This window comes from Megachile rotundata, chromosome 16 (genome assembly GCF_050947335.1).
Source record: "Megachile rotundata isolate GNS110a chromosome 16, iyMegRotu1, whole genome shotgun sequence".
Taxonomy (NCBI): domain Eukaryota; kingdom Metazoa; phylum Arthropoda; class Insecta; order Hymenoptera; family Megachilidae; genus Megachile; species Megachile rotundata.
In genome coordinates, this window is record NC_134998.1 from 10912424 (window position 1) to 10933011 (window position 20588).

The following is a 20588-nucleotide window of genomic DNA, read 5'->3' on the forward strand; positions in this document are numbered from 1 at the left end:
AAAGAATGTACCATAGTACAACTATAACTAGGTAAAGCGGTACAAATAGTTTTGTAAGATAAAAACATCTGCAGCTCCCTCTAGATTGTCCAAAACCAAAAGCAAACATATTGAGTATGCACATACATTTTCTCATGACGAGGACGATACCAAACATGCATTGACACGATTGTGTTAGATTTATGAATAAGTTCCCTCACTGTTTTACAAAAATACATTTGTTGATTTGCAAACATCGTTGGTCTGAAACCTCTGATTTTCCTAAGTCCACTTTCCACAAATTTTTCTAGAAGGCTTCCATTTATACAGGTATTGTCTAAAAAAGATGTGGGCGCCATCTAGTGACCCATTGCGAAATTTGGATCAAAGTCATTAGTCATCTAGCGGTAGAAGATGGAAACTAACAAATCACCTCTTCACGAGTTCTACCAATGTAGGAAGGATATCTATTAACTATTAACAATTTGTAACTAATAAAATAACTGAAATATACATTTTTTCCAAAGCAATGTTTTGTTTACAATTCACTTAAGCACGATGGCTATACAACGATTATAATACAGTTAAAAGTCATTTCTTCCGAAGCTCTTCTGTTCCGAAGAGGAACGACTTTGTATTTTTTAAATTCTCTTTTTCTTTCTTTAGAAGCCTCAAGGAATCATGATCAACACATAGTGTCGAATTAAAAATACGGTTACTTTAGACCTTTAGATTGAGTGAAGCACTTAACATTTTTACAGTACACTGTCCAACACCTAATTGGTGTTTTGTTATCCACTGTGCATTTCCTATTAAGTTTCATATATTGATTATGGATCTCCAAATTATCTTCCCTTCTTGAAACCAAATTTATGATAAATATTTAGAAAGAAATTAAATCTTGGTACTCAAGTTGATAAACAAGATACTTAACCTAACTTAATATCTAAATATATATAAGATGAAAAATGATAGACTCACAATCAATAGACGAGATTCTAGAAAATGTATAGTGGATATCGAAACACATAAAAAAATTGAAATGTATTGGACAGTGTTATCACGCTCTCGCAATTTTAAGGAACCAGTCGAAACGTCTTAAAAAACGTAATTGCGATTTTATCTCCTCTGATCTAGTCCAAATGACAGGAATAGTTTGGCAGTTGGCACTTGGCAGGAATGTGTCCAAAAGGCAAGGATAGTGTCCACTTTGGTGTTCATGGTATCCCATCACATATGTACCACTTTTGGCGTACTATAACAAAGTATTCATATAATAGTAATAATACTTAATAAATATAGCATCAAATGTATGAAATATTTACCTTTTTCCCCACAACCAATTAAATAGAACGCTCGACTGGCTTTGAACGTCTCTAGCTGTAAACAAATTCAAAAATATTTATTTGATCTCCTTAAAACAATTAAAAGTCCTTGACACAAAAATCCATACAAAATGCTACATAGAAAAATTGTACATTTTGAAAGAAATAATTATTTGCTACAACTACAAACCAAAAAGCTGTGATGAAGAGCACTGTATGTTGTAGTAAACTCATTTGATGATACGTACAGAGTGTATAATTTGCATTGACGAGCCTGGCAGCTGCTTCAGGTGGCAAGGTACTTAGAACATCTTTGTGTGCTAGCAAAGACATTTGCTGGATATGTCTCAACTCTCGTTCATCCCTCAATCTCACGTCTTTTGCATGGTTCACCGTGTGCAACTGCGACAGCCTAAAGGGAAAACTAGCTTGTACAGTGTAATAAGGAGCTTACGTGATACAAATCAACATGAGTTAACACGTTTGGATAAAGAAACAAACAATTTCTGTATTCAATGCTAACTAAAGATATAGATATTTAGTACATGAGAACAGTAGGAAATATGAAAGGAAAAGTCTGATCAAACCTTTGCATTTTTAACATTCTGTAGGGAGGACTGGAAAAATGTCACATGACTGCTTCTCAAAATAAAGGCGATATTTAAGGGAATACATCTTGATCATTTTGGAGACACTAATTAATTTGGAGACACTTGCAAATTTCATGGAACTACAGAGGACAATATGGGTTAACTTCTAAAGCTCGTATCCAGATCTCCTACGTGCTATGCTAAATTAATGGCTGAACAAATGCGTAATCATGGTATTAGCATAATGTTCAACGAAAGCTTTTTATAGAAGTAATTCAAATTGTTTAATAGAAATCAATCTTCATGTTTCTAAGATAAAAGGTTATGTACTTTAAGGTTATTGAAAGACATTGACATTAAAGAGACAGTTATTTTCAACCACCCAATAAAAGAATAAAACTAAAAAATAAATTAACTACCAGTTAAATAATGATACATACTTCAGGGCAAGAGACTCTTTATCTTCCCCAATGGGAGCATCAATGGCCTCCTTGGCAATCTCAACAGGTCCTTGGGATTTGGAAGGCGAAGGATGTTCCACCATTGGTTCTTCGCTAACTGAGGTGGAGGCTTCATTCTTCTGAGTATCATCGGAAGCACCCGCCCTCCTCAGCTCCTCGTTTACTCTAATTGCGTTAGACAAACGCAACTGCAAAGTGTCTCGTTCTTCGAGCAACTGCATTAGTTCATGCGTCAGTTCTTCGCACCTGACGTCTCGTTGATGAAGCATGTACATAGCAAAGTCTAACTCCTGCGATATGAACGCTTTGTTCTCCTCATCAGAAGATTTCTCGCCTTGTGCCGTGGAAGCTTGAACTACAGGAACGTCTTTCTTCAAGACATTTTGAATCAGTTCGAATTCCTTTACTTTATCCTCCAACAGTTTCTTCAGAGAATTTATCTCCGTTTCCCTAGCTTCTAGTACGTTCCTCAATTCCTTCAGTTGCTTCTCTTCTTCATCGGACAGTAACATGAGCTCTTCTATGCGAGCCTCCTTCTCATGGATCTGAACCTTCAAATTGTGAAGCTCTGTGTCCTTGGTGATACTTAGCTCTGCCAATCTTCGTTCCTTCTCCGCCAAATCGTTGCTGATCCTAGCAATGTTCTCCTCATTCTGATGTAGCTTATTTATCATCGTCTGCTCCTTTACGGAAGACTCTTGCAGTAGCCTCTTCAGGTTCTCGATGTCCCTATCCCTCAACTGTAACTCTTCCAGGATTCGTTGGTTTTCAGCGAACAACCTCTGCTTTATTTCGCCTATTTCCATCTCCTTCTCCTGCAGCTTTCTTTCTAGGAATTCCTGCGCCTCCAACCGTATCTGCTCCTTCTCCTCGTTAAGCTTCTGTATGGCGTCCTTGGTCTCCTCCGAGAGTCTCTCGAACTCCTGCAGACGGGAGACTTCCATCTGCAGTCCTGCAATGGTTGACTTCAGCTGCTGAACCTCCTGCTCCCTGCCATACAGGTCGGCAGTCAGCCTCTGCACCATCTCGCGCAACTCGAAGTCGTCGGACTGAGGCTCCATACTCGCCTGAAGGGACAACTGCGAGTCCTTCTCAGCTATAATGTACTTCAGCTCGTTGATCTCTTGTTCTTTAGTATGCAACTCGTTCTGCAATTTGACGATGTTCTCCTGATCCTGCATGGACGTTCGTTCCCTGGAAGCCAGGTTGGCTTCCTTGGAGAGTAGATCCTGATTCTGTGCCTTCAGATCGGCGATCGTCTTCTCGTTATCCGTGACTTGCTGGCTGACCATATCCAAGCTCGACTTCAGCTCGGACTTCTCGTCATATAGACAGTTGATAGTATCCTGCATCTCCTGGATAATATTTGGGTACGTGCTCTCGCTCAGCACGTACTTTAAATGTTCAATCTCTTGCTGCTTCTTCTCAAGATCAGCCTGCATCGCGTCGATCGTCTGCTGGTGGTCGTGGTTGTCGTCGCCCATCCTGAAGAGTGGCAGACCGTCCACTATGTTCGCGGCACTTGGCCGACTAGGTTCGGCAACTGATTCCGTTTCTTTCAGCATACGATTACACTTCTCCAACATACAGGTCTTCTCGCTCAAGGCCTGTCTGGTCTCTTCAAGCACTCTGCGAGTAGCTTCCAGATCAGAGTTCAGGTGATTTACCTGTTCGGTTGTCTCCGTCAGCTGCTTCTTCAGGGTATCAACCTCCAGCTCATACTTCTGCAAGATAGCGCATTGCTCGGTGGTCTGCGTTAGGAGCGATTCTTTTTCCATCAAGGTCGCTTCCAGACTCTGAATCCTCGATACCAGTTCATTCGTGTTGCCGGGGATCGCTTCAAGTTCTTGCACACGTTGCTGCAATTTTCCAATTGTTTCCAAGTAACCTTCATTCTCTGCGGCGAGTCCTTGAAGCCTTTCGTTGCTGCTGAACAAGTTCTTTTCCTTCTCGGTCAGTTGGTCCTTCAAGAACGCCAAATCTGTCTGTAAAGATTCCAAGGTCGAGTCCTTTCCCGCCAAATTCTGCTTCAGCAATTCAAGCTCCTGCTGCTGGGCATCGAATTGAGCGCTGTTCTGTTTCTCTAAGGGATCGTTCATGGCTGCTTCTAGGGTCGACAGTTTACCCTGAAGATTCTGTATCTGTTTCTCTTTCTCTTCCACCTCGATCGCATGTTTCTGAACAAGTTCTTGAGTAGCCTGGCTCACCAGGGCGCTGACGGTTTCTACGCTCTGTTGCTGGACGAATTCGTTTTCCTTTTCGGTTAGCGACGTCTTCAAGTTCTCCAACTGTTGTTTCTTCTCAACGAGCTCTTGGTTCAACTCCTGTATGGTCTCCTGCAGCTTCATCTTCACCTCTTCGTGACTGACATACTGTCTCTGGAGCTCCTGCTTCAAGTCCGCAACTTCCTGTATCCTGATATTCAGCAGATCTGTCACCTCAGCCATGGAAGCGTTTACCGAAGAAAGCTGTTTTTCCGAAGAAGTCAGTCTTTCTTCCAGGCTCAGTTTCTCTTGGGAAACATCCTGCAGATTCTTCTGTAGGTCCGTGACGTTCGATTCTGATGTCTGCAGATGTTGACGGAGCTCAGCGACCTGCGTTTCCAGTTTGGCGATCCTGTCGTGAGTTTCTTCCTTGAAGAAGTCGGTGTTCTGTCGCATGGCGGTCACCTGGTCGTTAGCGTCCATTAAACTCTGCTCGTACTGCTTTCTCAGGAGGTCATACTCCTCTCTGGACTTGCTGAGCATCGACTGCAGCTCCGAGATCCTTTTATTCAAGTCGTCCACTATTTCGATGGACTTGTTCTCTTCTTCCTTTAGTTTCGACTCCAACTTAGTTATTTCTACATGCTGCTTCCTAAGAACGTCTTCCAGCTGTTCGTTCTCCGACTGCCGAAGCTCTATCTCTTCCTTGAGTTTGTCCACCTCGTTATCGAGGCGTTCGTACTTGTCCTTATAAAGTTTATACGAACTTTCGTAGTCCTGATCAGGTTTGCTTTTCTCGCCTTCGTGTCGGGGAACGTCGCCCTCTTCTGGATTGGCTGCACTCTGCAGCTTCCTGTCGAGAGCCTCCACCTTGTCAGACAGTTCCTTGTTCCGAATTCGCAACACTTCCATTTCCATGTCCTGCCTCTCCTTCATCTCCATATACCTCTCGTTCGCGGACACGAGGACGTCCAAACGCTTCGTCAGGGCCTCCTTTTCGGCGACGGTGTTCTTCTGCTCCTCTTGAAGCTCCTTCAAGGTCTTCTCCAACTTGCTGATCTGGCACTTCAGCTCCTCCTCTATCGCCGAATCAAGCTGATCGAACTCGCTGGTCGATTTCTGTATCTTCAACTGCTGCTGCAGGCTCTCCACCTGCCCCTTGTACCCCTTCAGCTTCTTGATCATCTTCGCGTTCCTCAGCTGGGCCGCCTTGCTCTCTTCCAGCATCTTGTCGCGCTCCTTCTCCAGGTCCCTAATTCGCTCCTCGAGGTCGTCCACTTTTGCTCGCAGTTGTAACTCCGCGCTGGGAATGAGACTCGCGGTAACGGGTTCACCAATCAGCTGAGCCTCGTCCGCGTCCCAGCCCCAGGTTTCTTCGTCAACATTCAGTTTCTCCTCGTCCCATCCTGTTCCCTCGTCTGCAAGAATCTCTGATGGGTTCACCGCTGGCGCAGCTCCCTGTACATCTTCAAAAATGAGCTTTGTGGGTGGGTTCTCCAGATCTCGCGGAACTTCCTCAGGAGTGGACTCCTTGGTCGATGTGTCAGTCATGGTGGACGTTTGGGACTGTCTGTAGGCTTCTTCGAGGGCTCGACTAAGATTGGAGGCCATATCTTTCGCTTCGTCTCTCTCACGAGTTACTTTATGCAACTCGGCGCCCATCGAGTCCTTCAACTCCTCTATGGACCTCGTCAGGTCGTTCACTTGCAACTGCATCAGGTCTCTCTCCTTCGTCAAGGAGGACACGCGACTCTCCAAGTCGAAGATCACTTCGGAATCGGTGGAATTCTTCAGCTCTGCCTCCAGATTTGTCACCTGTACCTTGAACGACTCCAACAGGGCGCTCTGTTGGTCCCGCTCGGCGACCATCGCGTCCAGAACCTCTCTGGTGGAATTCAGACTCGACCTCAGTTCTTCGAGTTGACTGTCCTTGGCCAGTAACGTATCGTTTTGCAGCTCCATTATCTGAAGGTTCAGATTTTGTACCTCAGTGTTCAACCCGTCGATCTGCCTATCTTTCTCGCTCAGCGTCTGCTCTAAATTTTCTAGAGTCTTTAGCTTCTCGCGCGAGAATTCTAACTCTTGAACGCACTGGCTGTAGTTCTGTGACATCTGCGACCTCTCTTCCACCATCAGCTTCTGCAGGTGGTTGATCTCCTGCGTCAGGTTCGAACACTGCGCCTCCTTCTCTTGGAGCAGATCCTGCAACCGTTTCGCGTCCCTGTCGGTCGGGAAATCGGTGTCAGGAGCGAAGGACGTTCCGAAGATCTTGGAGGCATCGAATAACCTTGCAGCGTTGTCCTGTTGATCTTGAGGAAAGGCTGCTTCCCTCTTGACTACCCTCTTTTCAAACTCAGCGCTCTGATTTTTGAACCCGTCAAGTTCGGTTCTCAAATCTTCTATCAACTTCTGATCCGTCTCCTTGTCGCTCTTCAGGCTCTCGAGCTCTTGCTGCAAATTATTCTTGACGTCCTCCGCCGACTGAAGGAGAATCATCTGAGAGTTCAATCGCTGTTCCAATTCGTCAACGTGTTTCTTATAGGTCTCTACCTCCTCGCACTTCTTCGCCAAATCAATGATCACTGCTCGCCCTTCGAGGTCCTCCACGGTTTGCTGAGTTGTCACGGTCTCCTCCAGGGTAGCATTCACGGCCTGCAAGTGCTCGATCTTTTCTATGAGCTCCTTGTTCGCTTTCAACGTTTCCTCCAGTCTCGCCTTCACCTCTTCATGGTTGGATATCAACGAGTTGTACTGGAACAGAAGATCGTTGTAGGGATCCTCTAAGCTTCTGTTTCTCCCGCTAATCTGATTCATTCGAACGAAGTTACCGATCGAGTTAGCCAGTTCGTTGTCGAGGTTCTCGATTTCAGCTTCTCGTTCCTGTAACTTTGCTTCCAAAGCTTGAACCAAAGTCTGACACTGCTTGCAATGATCGCAGTGTTGCGCACCGCCGACTTTTCCTTCATCCTCGGTGCTCTCCTCCTCTGTGACCTGTGTGCTCTCGGTCACAGTGTCCACGCTCACCTTCTGCAACTGCAGGAGCAACAGTCTTCGCTCCTCCGACTCTTTCTCAACGTTCTCCAATTTTTCGTTAATCTGTGTCTGCTTGGACAACAGCAACCCGTTCTCTGCCGTCAGATTCTTGATCAGCGCGAGCTGCTCCATGTATTCCGCCTCCATAACCTGCATCCTGACGCTCAGCTCCCTCGCCTTCTCCTTTACCTCTTCAAGTTCCGACTGCTTCAGCTCGTTCTCTCGAATGACATGTAGCTTGTAGGCCTCGTAATCTGAAACTGTATTTTCTTTGGCTTCTTTTTCAGCGGCGAGCTCTGCTGTTCGGGTTTCGAGCTCGGATCGCAGGTGGGTGATCTCCGCCTCCATTTCCTGGATCTGCTCCGACAGCAAGGACATCTTCTCCTTCGAGTTGGTCAGATCGTTAGTCAACTCGTCGATGTTCTTGAAGGCCTCCGCATTCTCGTTCTTCGCCTGCGCAAGTTTCTCCTCAAGGTCTGCTATTCTATTGTCCTTCTCGCGCATCGCGATCTCCACGTCCTGGATCTGCTTGTTCTTCGCCTCCTTCTCGTCCTTTTCGGTCGTCCACTTCTCTTCGAGCTCCGTAACCCTGGTTTCTAACTCCTGGCACACCGTGGTCTTCTTCTTCAAGTTCGCAGCTAACTTCTTCATCTTCTCCAGCTGCGCCTGTATCTTATCCTCGTAGTCCTTCAACTTCTGCTCCAGATCAGCGACCTTGGACTCCAGCGCGACTTTAACCTCTTCAGTGACGTTCTGACCGACTAGTCGCTCTTTCTCTTGCAGCTCGTCCCTCAACGTTTCGCATTCCTGCGTTTTAGAGTTCAGTTCCTCTATCAAGTTCTCGAGCCTCTGATTCTGTAGCGCGACGTCCTCCGAGTGCTTAGCCTTCAGCTGCTCCAGCTTCTTGTAGGAACCCCGTAATTCTGCTTGAAGGTCCTCGACGAATTTGCCATGATTGTCTATGATGTCCTGTAGTTGCCAGACTCGTCTTTCAGCGTCCTCCTTGTCGTTCCTAATTTCTACTATCTGAGCCTCCAGGTGATCCTTTGTCATAGCCAGGTCGACGAGTTCCTTTTGCTTGTCAGCCAACTGACTCTGAACGTTGCCATTCTGCTGGGACAAGGTCTTCACCTTCTCTAACAGGTTACTGTTCTCCTTCGTCGTAGCGTTGATCCTGCAATGCAGCTCGTCCAGGATCATATCCTTATTTTTGATCTGCTCCAACAATTCGTTGTAGTCCTTCAAAGGCTTCGACTCCTCCACCTTCTCGTTCAGTTCCTCGACTTCCTTTCTCAAAGCGTAAATTTCATCTTCCTTGCTCTTCATCGCGTTGTTAAGGTTCAGAACCTCGTCAGACATCTCCGTCAGCGCATTATTTTTCTCCTGAAGCAACATTTTGCAGTTGTTGCACTCATCCTGCAAGCTATCTATCGTGATCATCTTATTTTGCAGTTCGGTGTATTTGGCGTGTAACTCTTGATCCTTCTCTTCGATGCTCTGCTTCAGGGCGACGATTTCGTCCTCCTTCTGCGACACCGCTGCAAGCTGCTCTTGAAGCTTCGATTCGAAGGTTGTCATAGTATTCTGCAACTGTTGCTTCAGTTGAGCGGTCTCTGCGTCCTTCTCTTTGTTCTCTTCCTGCAGAAGCTTGTTCTCATTCTGCAACATTCTGAATCCTTCTTCGATGGAAGCTTTTCCTTCTTCCAGCTTCTCCATTTTCTCTTGCATCTCGTTGCACTTGTATTTCCACTCTTCTATAGTGTTCTGCATCTCCATCAGCTCGTGCTCCAAGCTCTCAATCCTCTTTCCAGACGCTTCATGTTCCATGATCTGCTTACTCTTCTCTTCCAACTCTGCTTCCTTATGTGCTAACTTTATCTTCATCTCTTCTATTAGGCCAGTCTGGTCGACGATCAACCTCTTACATTCTTCTATGTCGTGTTCCAAAGAAGCAACGATCGTATCTGTTTGCTGGGACAAAAATTCTTCCGTTTCTTCTTTCTCTTGAACGACACTTCTCTTCGCTCGACTTAGTTCTTCCGATTTTTGAACTGTGTCTATCTTCTCATCTTGCATTTCATTTATTTTTGCTTGCAATTTTTCTTTCTCTTCGGCCATTTCCTTGAGGTCTTCCTTCAACCTCTCATTGTAGGTTTCAAGGTCTGACAGCTTTGAAAGCACCTGTCCATTTTCTTGCAGCAACTCTTCTATCTTCTTGCTTAATTCGTTGACCTGGAGATCCTGAGTTATGTCCTCAGTTGATGCATCACCTTCTGTTTTAACATCAGCAGCCTTCAATTCTTCAGAAGAGTCAACTGTTTCTGGTTCCAGTGGAGAACTTTGATCTTCTGATTTAGTATGCACCAAGTCACTCTTCTTTGTGGTCAATAATTCAATTTGTTTTTGTAACTGATCTTTTTCTTCGACAAGGTCTTTCACTTCAGCCTCAAGTCTGTCTACCTCTGAAGCTTTGTCTACGTTCTCCTGTTGCAGAATTGAGATTTCTGCTTTCAGTTTAGCTTCTATGTGTACCATTTTCTCCAACTGTTCTTCAAGCTTTGTGGACTTGATCACCAACTCGTAATTCTCTTGCGTCAGCAGCTCAATTTTCATCATACTCTCAGTATGCTCCGGAATACGTTCAAAAGATTCTGTCGAGCCTGTGTCAGATCCTTTTTCTTCTATTTTACTTAACTTCATTGATAAGTTATTGTTCTCCTGAGTCAACTGTTCAATCTTCTTCAACAATTCATTCTTGTCCCCGTCGTTTATCTTTTCTAACCATTCTGTAGATCCGGCATGAGAATTCTCTCTCTCTTGGTACTGACTTACTTTAAGAGTTAATTCGTTGTTCTTATGTATCAAGTCCTCTATCTTTTTCAATAAATCACTCTTGTCTAATTCCTGTATGGCTTCGAATGATTCTGTGGATCCAGTTTCAGATGTTCCTTTTTCTTCCAATTTTGATATCCTGTTGTACAGTTCTGCATTCTCCTGAGTCAAAGCTTCCACTTGTTTAACCAGCTCTGTATGATTAGCTTCGGATGAAGATTCCAATTTGTTATCATTTTGCAATTTGTGCATTGCTTCCAACTGTTCTTCAAGATCAACAACTTTCATCTCTGCAGTTACTCGAAGATTTTCAGACTCTGCATTCTCTGCCTCCAAAGATGAAATCTCTTGTTTTGCCATGTGCAGCTCTAAAACGAAGAAACAAATATTCGTGCTACAGCAAACTGATTCTGTTTGCTTATCATTTAAATTGATTGATTATATAATTATTTGATATCAATTTAGTATAGAAATTAGCACATTAAATAGAGCGCACCAATTACCTTGCATAAGATCCAATTTTTGATTCTCTAAAGTGGCAATGGCTTCAATTTGCATTTCAATTTCTTTCGTTTGAGCAGAAACTTTACTTTCAAGATCAACAACACGTTCTTGCCAATCTCCTGCTGAGGCTATGCAAATCGTACAACATGCCAATGATGTATGTAATAATTGACATTAATTGATAGTAAATGCAAAGCAAGTAACTTAAGTTTTATGTACAAATACAAAATCTTTTAAATATACAGGGTGTCTTAAAAATGTTGTGCACATCAAAAACTGCAGCCTCCATGTAAAGACAAATCAAAATATTTTTTATAAAATTTTTATACTATTTACAGTTTTGTCTTTAACATATGAACAGTTGAAAATTAGTTGCTTGACTTTACACAAGTTTAATCACATATTTATTAGCTCAATCATTCAGTACTTAACATACCCAGGGTTGAATGATAACTTATATTGTTTTAAGTTAAAAATAAATATATAAATAATGAAAAATAAATTAATGTGCATAAATTAGTGAAATAAAGCATCTAAAACTTTCTATAATTTCTTAGAATTCTAATACCCAATTTTGAATGGTCTCAAAAATAAAGTTATAGGTTATGCATTGGCACAAAGAATAGCTACCACAATTTTCTTTTATAGACACTCTGTATATATGTTAATTGTTATTGCAGATTAGCCTTCCATTTAACATTAAGCAAGGTTTGCAGCTTTAAAACCGTACATTCAATAAGCAATTTCCCAATTAATTAGAGCAAATATAAATTTGTTCATCTGTTAATGCATTGAAGCATTGATTTTATACAGGAAACGGTTTGTAAAATAAAATAAAGGAATATATCATTTGATTTCTCATGCAAGAACATCGACTATGCTAAAAATTATATAAAAGTGACATAAAATATAAATATTACATTCTAATAAATAAATCCAGGTCTATGATTCAAAATGTAGCAAACTTTGACAAGTAAAGTAGGTACCATGTTATATTAAAACAATAACAGGTATTCGGTGTAATTGATTAGTATTTTGTATAAACGTTTTTTACAATTTAGCATATCTAACTAACAATCATATAATATGATTCCATCACCAGAAATTAGCGCACTTCTAATTATCTCGGTATCAACGTTCCACAAAAAGCATCGAGAAAAACAAGAATGTTCATAAACAGTCGTACCAAATCGACTTTTAGATATGTGGCAAAAAGTGCTTTGTATAAATCATTAAATTTATTACATGTAAATATATATATAGACATTGGAACGTTTCCTTAGCAAGGAAAACAGGGCTGCGGATAATTGTTTTAAGAACAATATAAATGGGCAATGCATTGCATATACAATTGATAACGAAACTAGAACAATGGAAACAGCAATGACAGAATATCTGTCCTGGTTCCTACCTTTAAGCTCGTCAAAGTCTACCAGACTCAGCTGTAGGTTACCTTTCTCTTCCTCTAATAATGCCACTTGATTCCCCAGTCTGACAAGTTCCGCGTTTGTATCAGATACCTGAATCATAAAATGCATAAGCATATCCGAACAAAAATAATCAAAATAATAACCTTCTATCAAAGGTGTCACATAAGATTATATGAAAATATTTCACCTTCTTAACATTTTCTAATTGTTTCTGCAGATTCTTTACTTTACTCCTATGCTGTGCCTTAATCTTTATCATACTCTTATTCAGTTCTTCTAATTCTTTAGTAAGTTTTGCCACTTTTTCATCTTCTTTAAGACTACTCTTGTCGGATAACCTCGCCGCAATATCGCTATTTTGTTCCTCGAGGTCGTGCACCAAACTTTCAAGATCTGCTATTTTATTCGAATATTCTTCATTTTTCTCAGTTAAATCCGCTACTTTCTGTTGTAACTCTGCTTTGGATTCTTCTTCAAGGAGCTTGTTAGACTGCTTCAATTCTTCAATTAAGTTTTCGAGTTCAACTATCCTATTATCTTTCTCGATTAAAGCACCGTTACCGTTCACTGATGAATTAAGAATTTTATCTTGTAATTCAGCTACATTTTTCTGCAGTTCATATTTCTCTTCCTGTAATTGTTTATTGCTATGTTCCAACTTTTCTAGTTTATATTGTAAATCGTCAACCGTTGGGTCCTTAACTATTCCAATACCCGATTCTAGTTTAAATATTCGTTCATTAGCTTCTGCTAGCTTCAATTCGTTATCTGTTAGCTGCTGAAGTAGATTATCATTTTTGGCCTTCAGGGAAGATTCTATAAGTACAAAATTTTCTTGCATGGATTTCATGGCTTCTCTTGTTTCCATTAATGTATCGGCACTAGTTGTCGTAGACAATTCCCGTTGCTCAAATCTAAACAAACATTAATATTAAATAAACATTTTCTGATCGATTACAAAAAATATTGAAATACACATTTGTAAAATTACCGTTTAACCAAATCTTCCAATTCCGTTATTTTATTATCCCTTTCTTGCAGTTGCTCTAAGAGGTTCTGATTTTTATTTTTCAGCGATGACTCTAACAATATAAAATGTTCCTGCATCGTTCGCATTTCGTCTCTCACGTCTTCGAGGGTGTCCAAAGTTGTTTTACCCTTTTTCGAAAGATCGGCGGACATAAGGGTGACTGCCTTTGTTTTAGAATCAATAACCGAATCCTTTTCTTTCAAGTTCTCTTGAAGGTCTACAATGGTAGCTTCCAATTCAACAATTTTGCTATAAAGTACTGCAATGGTACTCTCATACTCTTGGATACTCTCTATCTGTTTTGGCGACATGACCTATAAAAAGAGGTTAAATATAATTTTGATTAACTTGGTAAAAGAATAAAAGAAAAGTTGATTACTAACATCTGAAGTAATCATGACTGGCTGAACAGGTATAACAGGTAACTGATCCTTCTGAAAACCCATTGCTGATGCATCTGACTCTTCCAATTGTTGCCTAATAGCCTCTACTTTTTCTTCAACTGCTCGTTTGGTTTCGGTTATTTCTTTGCTACGTTGTTCAAATACTTTCCTATTCTCTGCCAATTTCTTTTGGAGTAAAGTAGACTTTGCTTTCGCAGTTTTTGCTTGACTAATATCGTCGATGGTTTCTTCGGACGTATCCACCGACGATGTTTCGGATGAGGGAGTTACATCTTTGCAAGGTACATTTCCTTCTTTACTTCTACGGGACAATTTGGCTCTAGATTTAATTTTGGATAGTCTCCTTGCATATTCCTAAATTACAATTAAATTTTAAAACAAAAGCACTGGAGATTTTGATAGACTATAATAAAAAAATTTTTATTACCTGAACCTCCTCTTCTTTCTTCTTTAAACTTTGCTTATTTTTTAACATAATCTCTTTAAGAGATTCCAACTGACTTTTATTTTGTTCACATTTTTCTTTTGCTTGCACCACTGATTCAGGAGAATCCCCTTCCATTGTCCCCGGTGGCTCTTCTGATGTACCCCACATTATAAACTGTAAAATTATTAATAACAGAAACAACCTCATTATAATTAACACAAGAAAAGAAATTTAGATTTTTGTGAGTAAGAAATTATGATGTCAATGGCAGTGAAAGTTTGTATAAACTGGTCAAGCTCTGTGTCACCTATTGCTCTCATTTTCATAGACTAATTGGATGAAAGCTCGACTGGGGTAAACTAATTATATTACCTATGTGTATAGATATTGAATGTCAGAATATACAAGGGCTACCTGCTGACATATTTAATGCTTACAACACATTTAATTAAGAACTTTGTACCGATCCAATGACATCTTATATAAAGCATTAAATAAGAAGAATGTGAATATTTAATTATTTCATATATGTTTTTATTACAGTCTTTATACAAATGAACAATATCACACATTTTTATTGACAAGTATTAAATCAGTAGATCTTTATAAATTATTACAATTGTTACAAAATTATTTACATGATAAACATAAAAATATATTTTAATCAGGTTAAACACAAATATTAACAGTATAGTATGGAGCATATAGACACTGTATTATACCATCATACTTTAGCTACATAAATATGAGAAAATAACATGTAAAACTTTATCCGCTTCTTATCTGCGTGCTGAATATTGCGCCTTTTAATGTGGTAGCTTTAGAGAACAAGCAATATATTTAAATTAGCAGATAGATCATGTACAAGATATACTAAAATTCTACAAATTGGTACAATACTGAATAATAATCAGAGTAAAATATGGAATAATAAGTGGAAACTACTGAACTACAAATATTTTATTTTGAACAGAGTATATTTGCTCCATGTGACCAAATAGGAAAGTTGTTAAAGAAAAGCTACGGCAATTAATATGAAAAATTTATTTAACATACAGTACAAGGCATATAGCAAAATATATACATATAAAGCTTACTAATCAGTAGACATATGGCTGTGTAATAATAATAAGAGTTAACCTCAAAACATAGTATTATTAAGAATACACATGTTAACAAGAAACATACGTGTCACATGAGTTAAAAGGATGTAGAATTGATGTACCGAAGTGCAAATGTTCGTGATCCAATGACGTAATGCTTTTATAAGCTAAAATACGTTCCCTGATAATTAATGCAACCTAGAAATGGACGTGACACGAAATCTGTCGCATTTGAATATATGGATAGAACGACCACAAATACGTGCAAGAAAATGAGATACTTTCGAAATTTTTACCTTTGTTTATGCTGTCAAGATAAAAACACGTCACTGTTCGTGCACATATTTCATCAAAATATTTTTACTATTCTCATGTAAATATGTCTAGCGAAAAATAAATACACGCGAATATTTACAATTTTATTAACAATTACATATAAACGTACTAATAATTGCAAACAAATACTTTAAAATGTAAACTCTACATCACTCCCATAACCGGAAACAGTTGGACACATTTTGTGTGGCACGTTTCCATGAGAACGTCAGAGACTAATTTCATTTTAAGCTCGACGCTAATGTAAGATTTTGAAGACGCAATATTTCACACTTTTTTTTTTAAATATTCTTTGGATAATTATGCAGTCAGATTTTGCAATTTGGTTTTTAAAATGTAATGGAACTTTATTTTAAGTTCTAGTGAAGTATCAGATGACTTCAAGATGGCGGATTGCACTTCACGGCCGCTCTTCAAGTGTCTTATTAAAAGTGGGAAATTTAAGAAATTAAGAATGAATGCTATGAAAAGGTAATAATTTTAGTATATATAATACAATGAAATATGTTTTCTTTTATTCTGATCAAAGTACAAAACATTTTTAGCTTGTAATGTAATATGATTTGGTTTTTTAAAAGGTTATGAAACTTCATTTTAAATTTTAGTGAAGTGAGATGACCTCAAGATGGCGAATGAGACTTCATGAACGCTTTTCAAATGTCTTATCAAAGGTGGGAAATTTAAGAAATTAAGAATGAATGAAGGTAATAATTTTAGTAGACATGGTTCAATGAAATATGTTTTCTTTTATTCTGAGCAAAGTACAAAACATTTTTAGCTTGTAATGTAATATGATTTGGTTTCTTAAAAGGTTATGAAACTACATTTTAAATTTTAGTGAAGTCGTGAGATGACCTCAAGATGGCAGATGAGACTTCATGGACGCTTTTCAAATGTTTCATCAAAGGTGGGAAATTTAAGAAATTAAGAATGAATGAAGGTAATAATTTTATTAGACACGGTTCAATGAAATATGTTTTCTTTTATTCTGAGCAAAGTACAAAACATTTTTAGCTTATAATCTAACGTGACTTGCCTTTGCAATTGTGGCGCGATCACGACATAACTTAAAATAATTTAATTAAGGCAACTTTGTCGTTACTGTACGCGTTATTAGTCTTCTTCAAATATATTACTATTCACCACCCGAATATAATGTTGATCTCTTGCTGACTCGCGATTATACAAATTACACGCTTTATTAATTTCGAGAAGATAGGGTTCAACAAACTACTCCGACTAGACAAGCAAGCGATTGAATCTTTAAGCAAAATGCATTCGTAATTACATGTGTGCTATTTACATTATTTCGACCGTGTTCGATTGCGATAAATCAAAAATAAATTAAGAAATTTCAGAAATCGGTTTTTACGATTAAAGAAAATGTGACTATATGATACAAAATCGATATAGTGGTAAATGAAAATGTTAGAACTTTTATTTCAAAGTAGACTTCTTTTGCTAAGACGAGTAAGGAATATTAAGTTAGAATTTATGGAGTTCAGTGAAAAAGAAACTCCCTATATTTAATAAGAGTGGACAGATAAGGCAGTTGGACATCCTTACTCTTCTTAAGTGAAAGAAACTGTACAAAATATTTATAGTTAAACAAAATCTGTCCATCATTTATATTACTCCTCAACTTTCAAACAAAAATAACTTATTTGTATGTATATTATTAAAACAAAATTTCTTACTTTTTCCTTGCAGGAATTTTATTAATAAAACCTGTTAAAATGAAATCTGTACTTTTTCAAATTAAATGGATCTTCAATACATATCTTATACATAATAAAATATATGTATATCAATGAAAATGAGAATTTATCAATTTATGCAGAACATTATAAATTGAAATTTCTCAAACATTTAAAAATAAGAAGGAAATGTGTAGCAAATACATATATGTGCATATGTATGTGTACATAAAATCTCGTTGCTAAAAATGTTTCCCTATTTTCAGCAGGAGATATAAAAATTACAAATGTATTGTGAAAAAACTGCTTAACGAATTGATCAAAAATTATTGCAATAATTTCACAAACGTATGGACAGATTTCTATATTTTGCAATTTCATATTATCTCGATCGATTCGATCTATAGATTTCAAGTCGAAAATATATATCTATTAAAATCTAGATTAGCAAAAGGACTATTTATTGCTTCCAACGCTCTTTGTGTATCATATCGAATAGGAATAAAAACTGTATGAAAAATCTTCGGTTTCAATTACAACATCTGAAGGAAACACCAGCCGTAACTTTCTTCGCTTCAGGTTACTTTCAATGTCGAAATAGTCCAATACTGTAATACTAATTCCTCCATCGCATAAATAATTTTCTCAATTTATTAACAAAATTTCGACCGAAGACATTCAGGTGTAAAACTCACACGTCGTTATACTCCATTAAAATTAATATTAAATAGGTAACGTTAGGAACCAAGTAAAAAATATTATATATTAGATATAAGATATTGACGTAATCTTATCGTGTATTTCAATTGTCTTACTCTTTTTTATTTATTTATCCAATTTTTAGACTGAAAGAGACTCGTTCTCTTTTACGTCCGAGCGCAGATATAGCGAGGTTGTAAATTCTTGAGACAAGTATTTGACTCTTTTGAATTTTTGCATTTTACTATTCACTATAGAATAGAATTTGATGAAGAATAAAATTTGATCATTTTTGGAATTCTATCGTCTTACTTCAAACAAGTTTCAAAACTTTAGACTCTAGAATTTGAACGTTGTACCTTGGAAACATATGAAAGCTCTGTTACACAAAAAATTTCCAACCCCGCTATATCAGCACCGTACCAATTCAACAGCATACTTTAATACTCCAATTCCGAATCACTCGAGTGAAAAGATAAGGCTGCCCACTACCCAGCCGATCAAAGGGCAGTTTCCAACGTAGGGGCACTAGGACTCCGCGCGACATTCTGCGAGCCGGCGTCCTGCGGGGACACGGACCTCGCTCTAAACACTTTTTTCACACAAGTAGTCTGATTAGGTGTGCTAGCCAGGAACTGTGCCCTGGCCAGCTGGTTGCTGATCCTTCTCGACTCGAAGGCACTGATCGCTTGTTGGCACGAGGGCGTCAATTGCGGGTTGGAATACTGGGTCGGATTACTTGTGGACTGCAAACGGTCAGTTGTCTGATCGGTCGAAGACTTTGAGGGCAATTTCGAAGCCAGAGTCTCCGAGCTGGGGACTCTGTCGTTCTGATTGATCCGCAGGTAGTCGGGCAGGTCGCTGCACAAGTCCAGCTGCCTTCTGGCGCTCAGTCTTGACACGGGAGAGATGTTCTCGGGGGACGGCTTCATCGCCTTCTCCTCGGCCGCGGTGTCCTCGATTATGGTCGAGGATAAAACGTCCGTCCGCGGAGTCTGGAACCTCCAGACCGAACGAGGGCTGAGGACCTTAGCTAACGGAGTTGTTTGACTGGGCGATGATTGCTGTTGCTGACATTGTTGACGCGATAGCTTTAGCTGCTCTGCTGCTGATAGCCTGGTGGGACCCGTCTTCACGCTTTGCTGAAGCAGGAGACGCTTGAAGTCCAGCCGGGAGGTCGCGGGCGACGGCGACGCGTTTGGCGTTGCCTGAAATGCGAACAAACTTTATTACTCCAGAGATATGGACTTCTCTGCAAGATTTCTGTGCTTGTGTGTCTCTTAAGATGTGATCTAAGGTGTCTTAATACATGATCTTTGCATTAGTCGTAAAATTCGCAAGTTTGGCAACGATAGATACGCCCGATGTGGTAAATATACCACATCTAAGCACACAATCTTGCAATAGTTGGTACTTTCAAACAACTCCCAACTACTCTCCTCATCTACAGTACCAAAAGTGTCAGCAGCCAAGAAACAGAACGAACAACCTTAAGTTCTTAGAAGACAAAGGAGTTATTTTACATACCGGAGGCTTTTGCGGCTCCGAGCTCCAGCTATTCCTGCTGCCCGGCGCCATTTTGGCCAGCGAGGTGGTTGAACCGTAAGGAGATTGGTTCTCGCTATCATCCTTGATGTTCAGTCGCTTCTTCGACTTGTGAATAGCAGCGAACAGCTCCTCGTTGGACATGGTGCTCTTCGTGGGCGAAAGAACGAGGTTGGTCGGAGTGCTCCGTCCAGAGGATGTTTGCACCGGGGTGCTTCTTCCGGAATTCGGCATCGACGGACAATTGTTGTTGGCAGTCAGAGCCAAACGTTCGGCAACAGTTGGCATAGCGCGTCCGCTCGGTGTAGACGACTTGAAACTATTGTCACAGGTATGCCTGATCGGCGAAATTGGATTGTGCTTTAAAGCGTCAGCACTGGGAGACTTCATAACGGGATCACGAATAGGCGAGGACGCGAAGAATCGATATCCAAGCGCTGTAAGCCCTAATGGTGTTGCGAATCTGGGTGAAGAAAGAAGCTCTTAGAAAACCGATTGATTTCGCGGATTGCGAGTGGTCTCTCGTTATATTGCCAAAAAGGAAAATTGATAGTGAGGAAGGAAAACTTAAGCAGTATCAACTTCATCAACTTGGGAATCATTAGGTTTATCGTTTGTAGTTCATACAATACTTATGGTGGACTTTCGTTATATCGCCGCTGACGAGGTTTTAAGAGTGATAAACTCTTGACATTGGCAGTAGGCTGAATTAACTAAGAAACTTTCTTATACTGCGATTTAAAAATGTATCAAAAGCTTGAAAGACCTTGCTTCATACTAGAGTCAACTCTCGTTATATTGCCAAAAAGGAAAATTGATGCTGAGGAAGGAAAACTTAAGCAGTATCAACTTCATCAACTTGGGAATCATTAGGTTTATCGTTTGTAGTTTATACAATACTTATGGTGGACTTTCGTTATATCGCCGCTGACGAGGTTTTAAGAGTGATGAACTCTTGACATTGGCAGTAGGCTGAATTAACTAAGAAA

At 39.7% G+C, this 20588-nt stretch overlaps 2 protein-coding genes and 1 long non-coding RNA gene across 13 annotated transcripts in view; 1 reads left to right on the top strand and 2 right to left on the bottom strand.

Annotated features, from left to right (window-relative positions):
- Nucleotides 1-479: 479 nt before the first annotated feature.
- LOC100882521 (uncharacterized) lies at nucleotides 480-15854 on the bottom strand. 8 transcript variants are annotated; one of them, XM_076541269.1, is made up of 12 exons: nucleotides 15619-15854; nucleotides 15408-15520; nucleotides 14220-14393; nucleotides 13772-14146; nucleotides 13350-13702; nucleotides 12546-13272; nucleotides 12340-12448; nucleotides 10928-11056; nucleotides 2335-10792; nucleotides 1553-1728; nucleotides 1305-1359; nucleotides 480-1234 (listed from the first exon to the last, which is right to left on the bottom strand). In XM_076541269.1, the coding sequence occupies exons 3-12, from the start codon at nucleotides 14385-14387 to the stop codon at nucleotides 1210-1212; spliced, it is 10575 nt and encodes a 3524-aa protein (XP_076397384.1). In that variant the 5' UTR covers nucleotides 14388-14393; nucleotides 15408-15520; nucleotides 15619-15854; the 3' UTR covers nucleotides 480-1209. The 8 variants fall into 8 exon arrangements, 7 of the variants coding, with proteins under 7 accessions (XP_076397384.1, XP_076397386.1, XP_012145271.2 ...); XM_076541271.1 differs by lacking the exon at nucleotides 15408-15520 and having other exon boundaries at nucleotides 12382-12448; XM_012289881.2 differs by lacking the exon at nucleotides 15408-15520.
- Nucleotides 15855-15961: 107 nt separating this feature from the next.
- On the top strand, nucleotides 15962-18111 carry LOC143266029 (uncharacterized). Its single transcript, XR_013041008.1, has 3 exons — nucleotides 15962-16129; nucleotides 16264-16362; nucleotides 16497-18111. It is a non-coding gene; the product is annotated as an uncharacterized LOC143266029 (long non-coding RNA).
- gukh (NHS actin remodeling regulator GUK-holder) overlaps nucleotides 16621-20588 on the bottom strand; it is a 96509-nt gene continuing 92541 nt past the window's right edge. For all 4 annotated transcript variants that reach the window (XM_076541277.1, XM_076541276.1, XM_076541274.1 and 1 more), the window contains 2 exons: nucleotides 19582-20062; nucleotides 16621-19262 (listed from right to left, as the gene is read on the bottom strand). In XM_076541277.1, coding sequence (XP_076397392.1) covers nucleotides 18555-19262; nucleotides 19582-20062 — 1189 coding nt within the window. In that variant the 3' untranslated portion in view covers nucleotides 16621-18554. The remainder of the gene's footprint in view (nucleotides 19263-19581; nucleotides 20063-20588) is intronic.

Bases quoted from the DNA above. Each gene is read 5' to 3' on its own strand.
- LOC100882521 (XM_076541268.1), bottom strand. From the start codon at position 14,426: ATGAGGTTGTTTCTGTTATTAATAATTTTACAGTTTATAATGTGGGGT. The intron at 13,273-13,349 runs GTAATTTTACAA...ATGTTTGTTTAG, and splicing joins TTGGAAGATTTGGTTAAACG to ATTTGAGCAACGGGAATTGT. The intron at 1,360-1,552 runs GTACGTATCATC...ATTTGTTTACAG, and splicing joins CAATGCAAATTATACACTCT to CTAGAGACGTTCAAAGCCAG.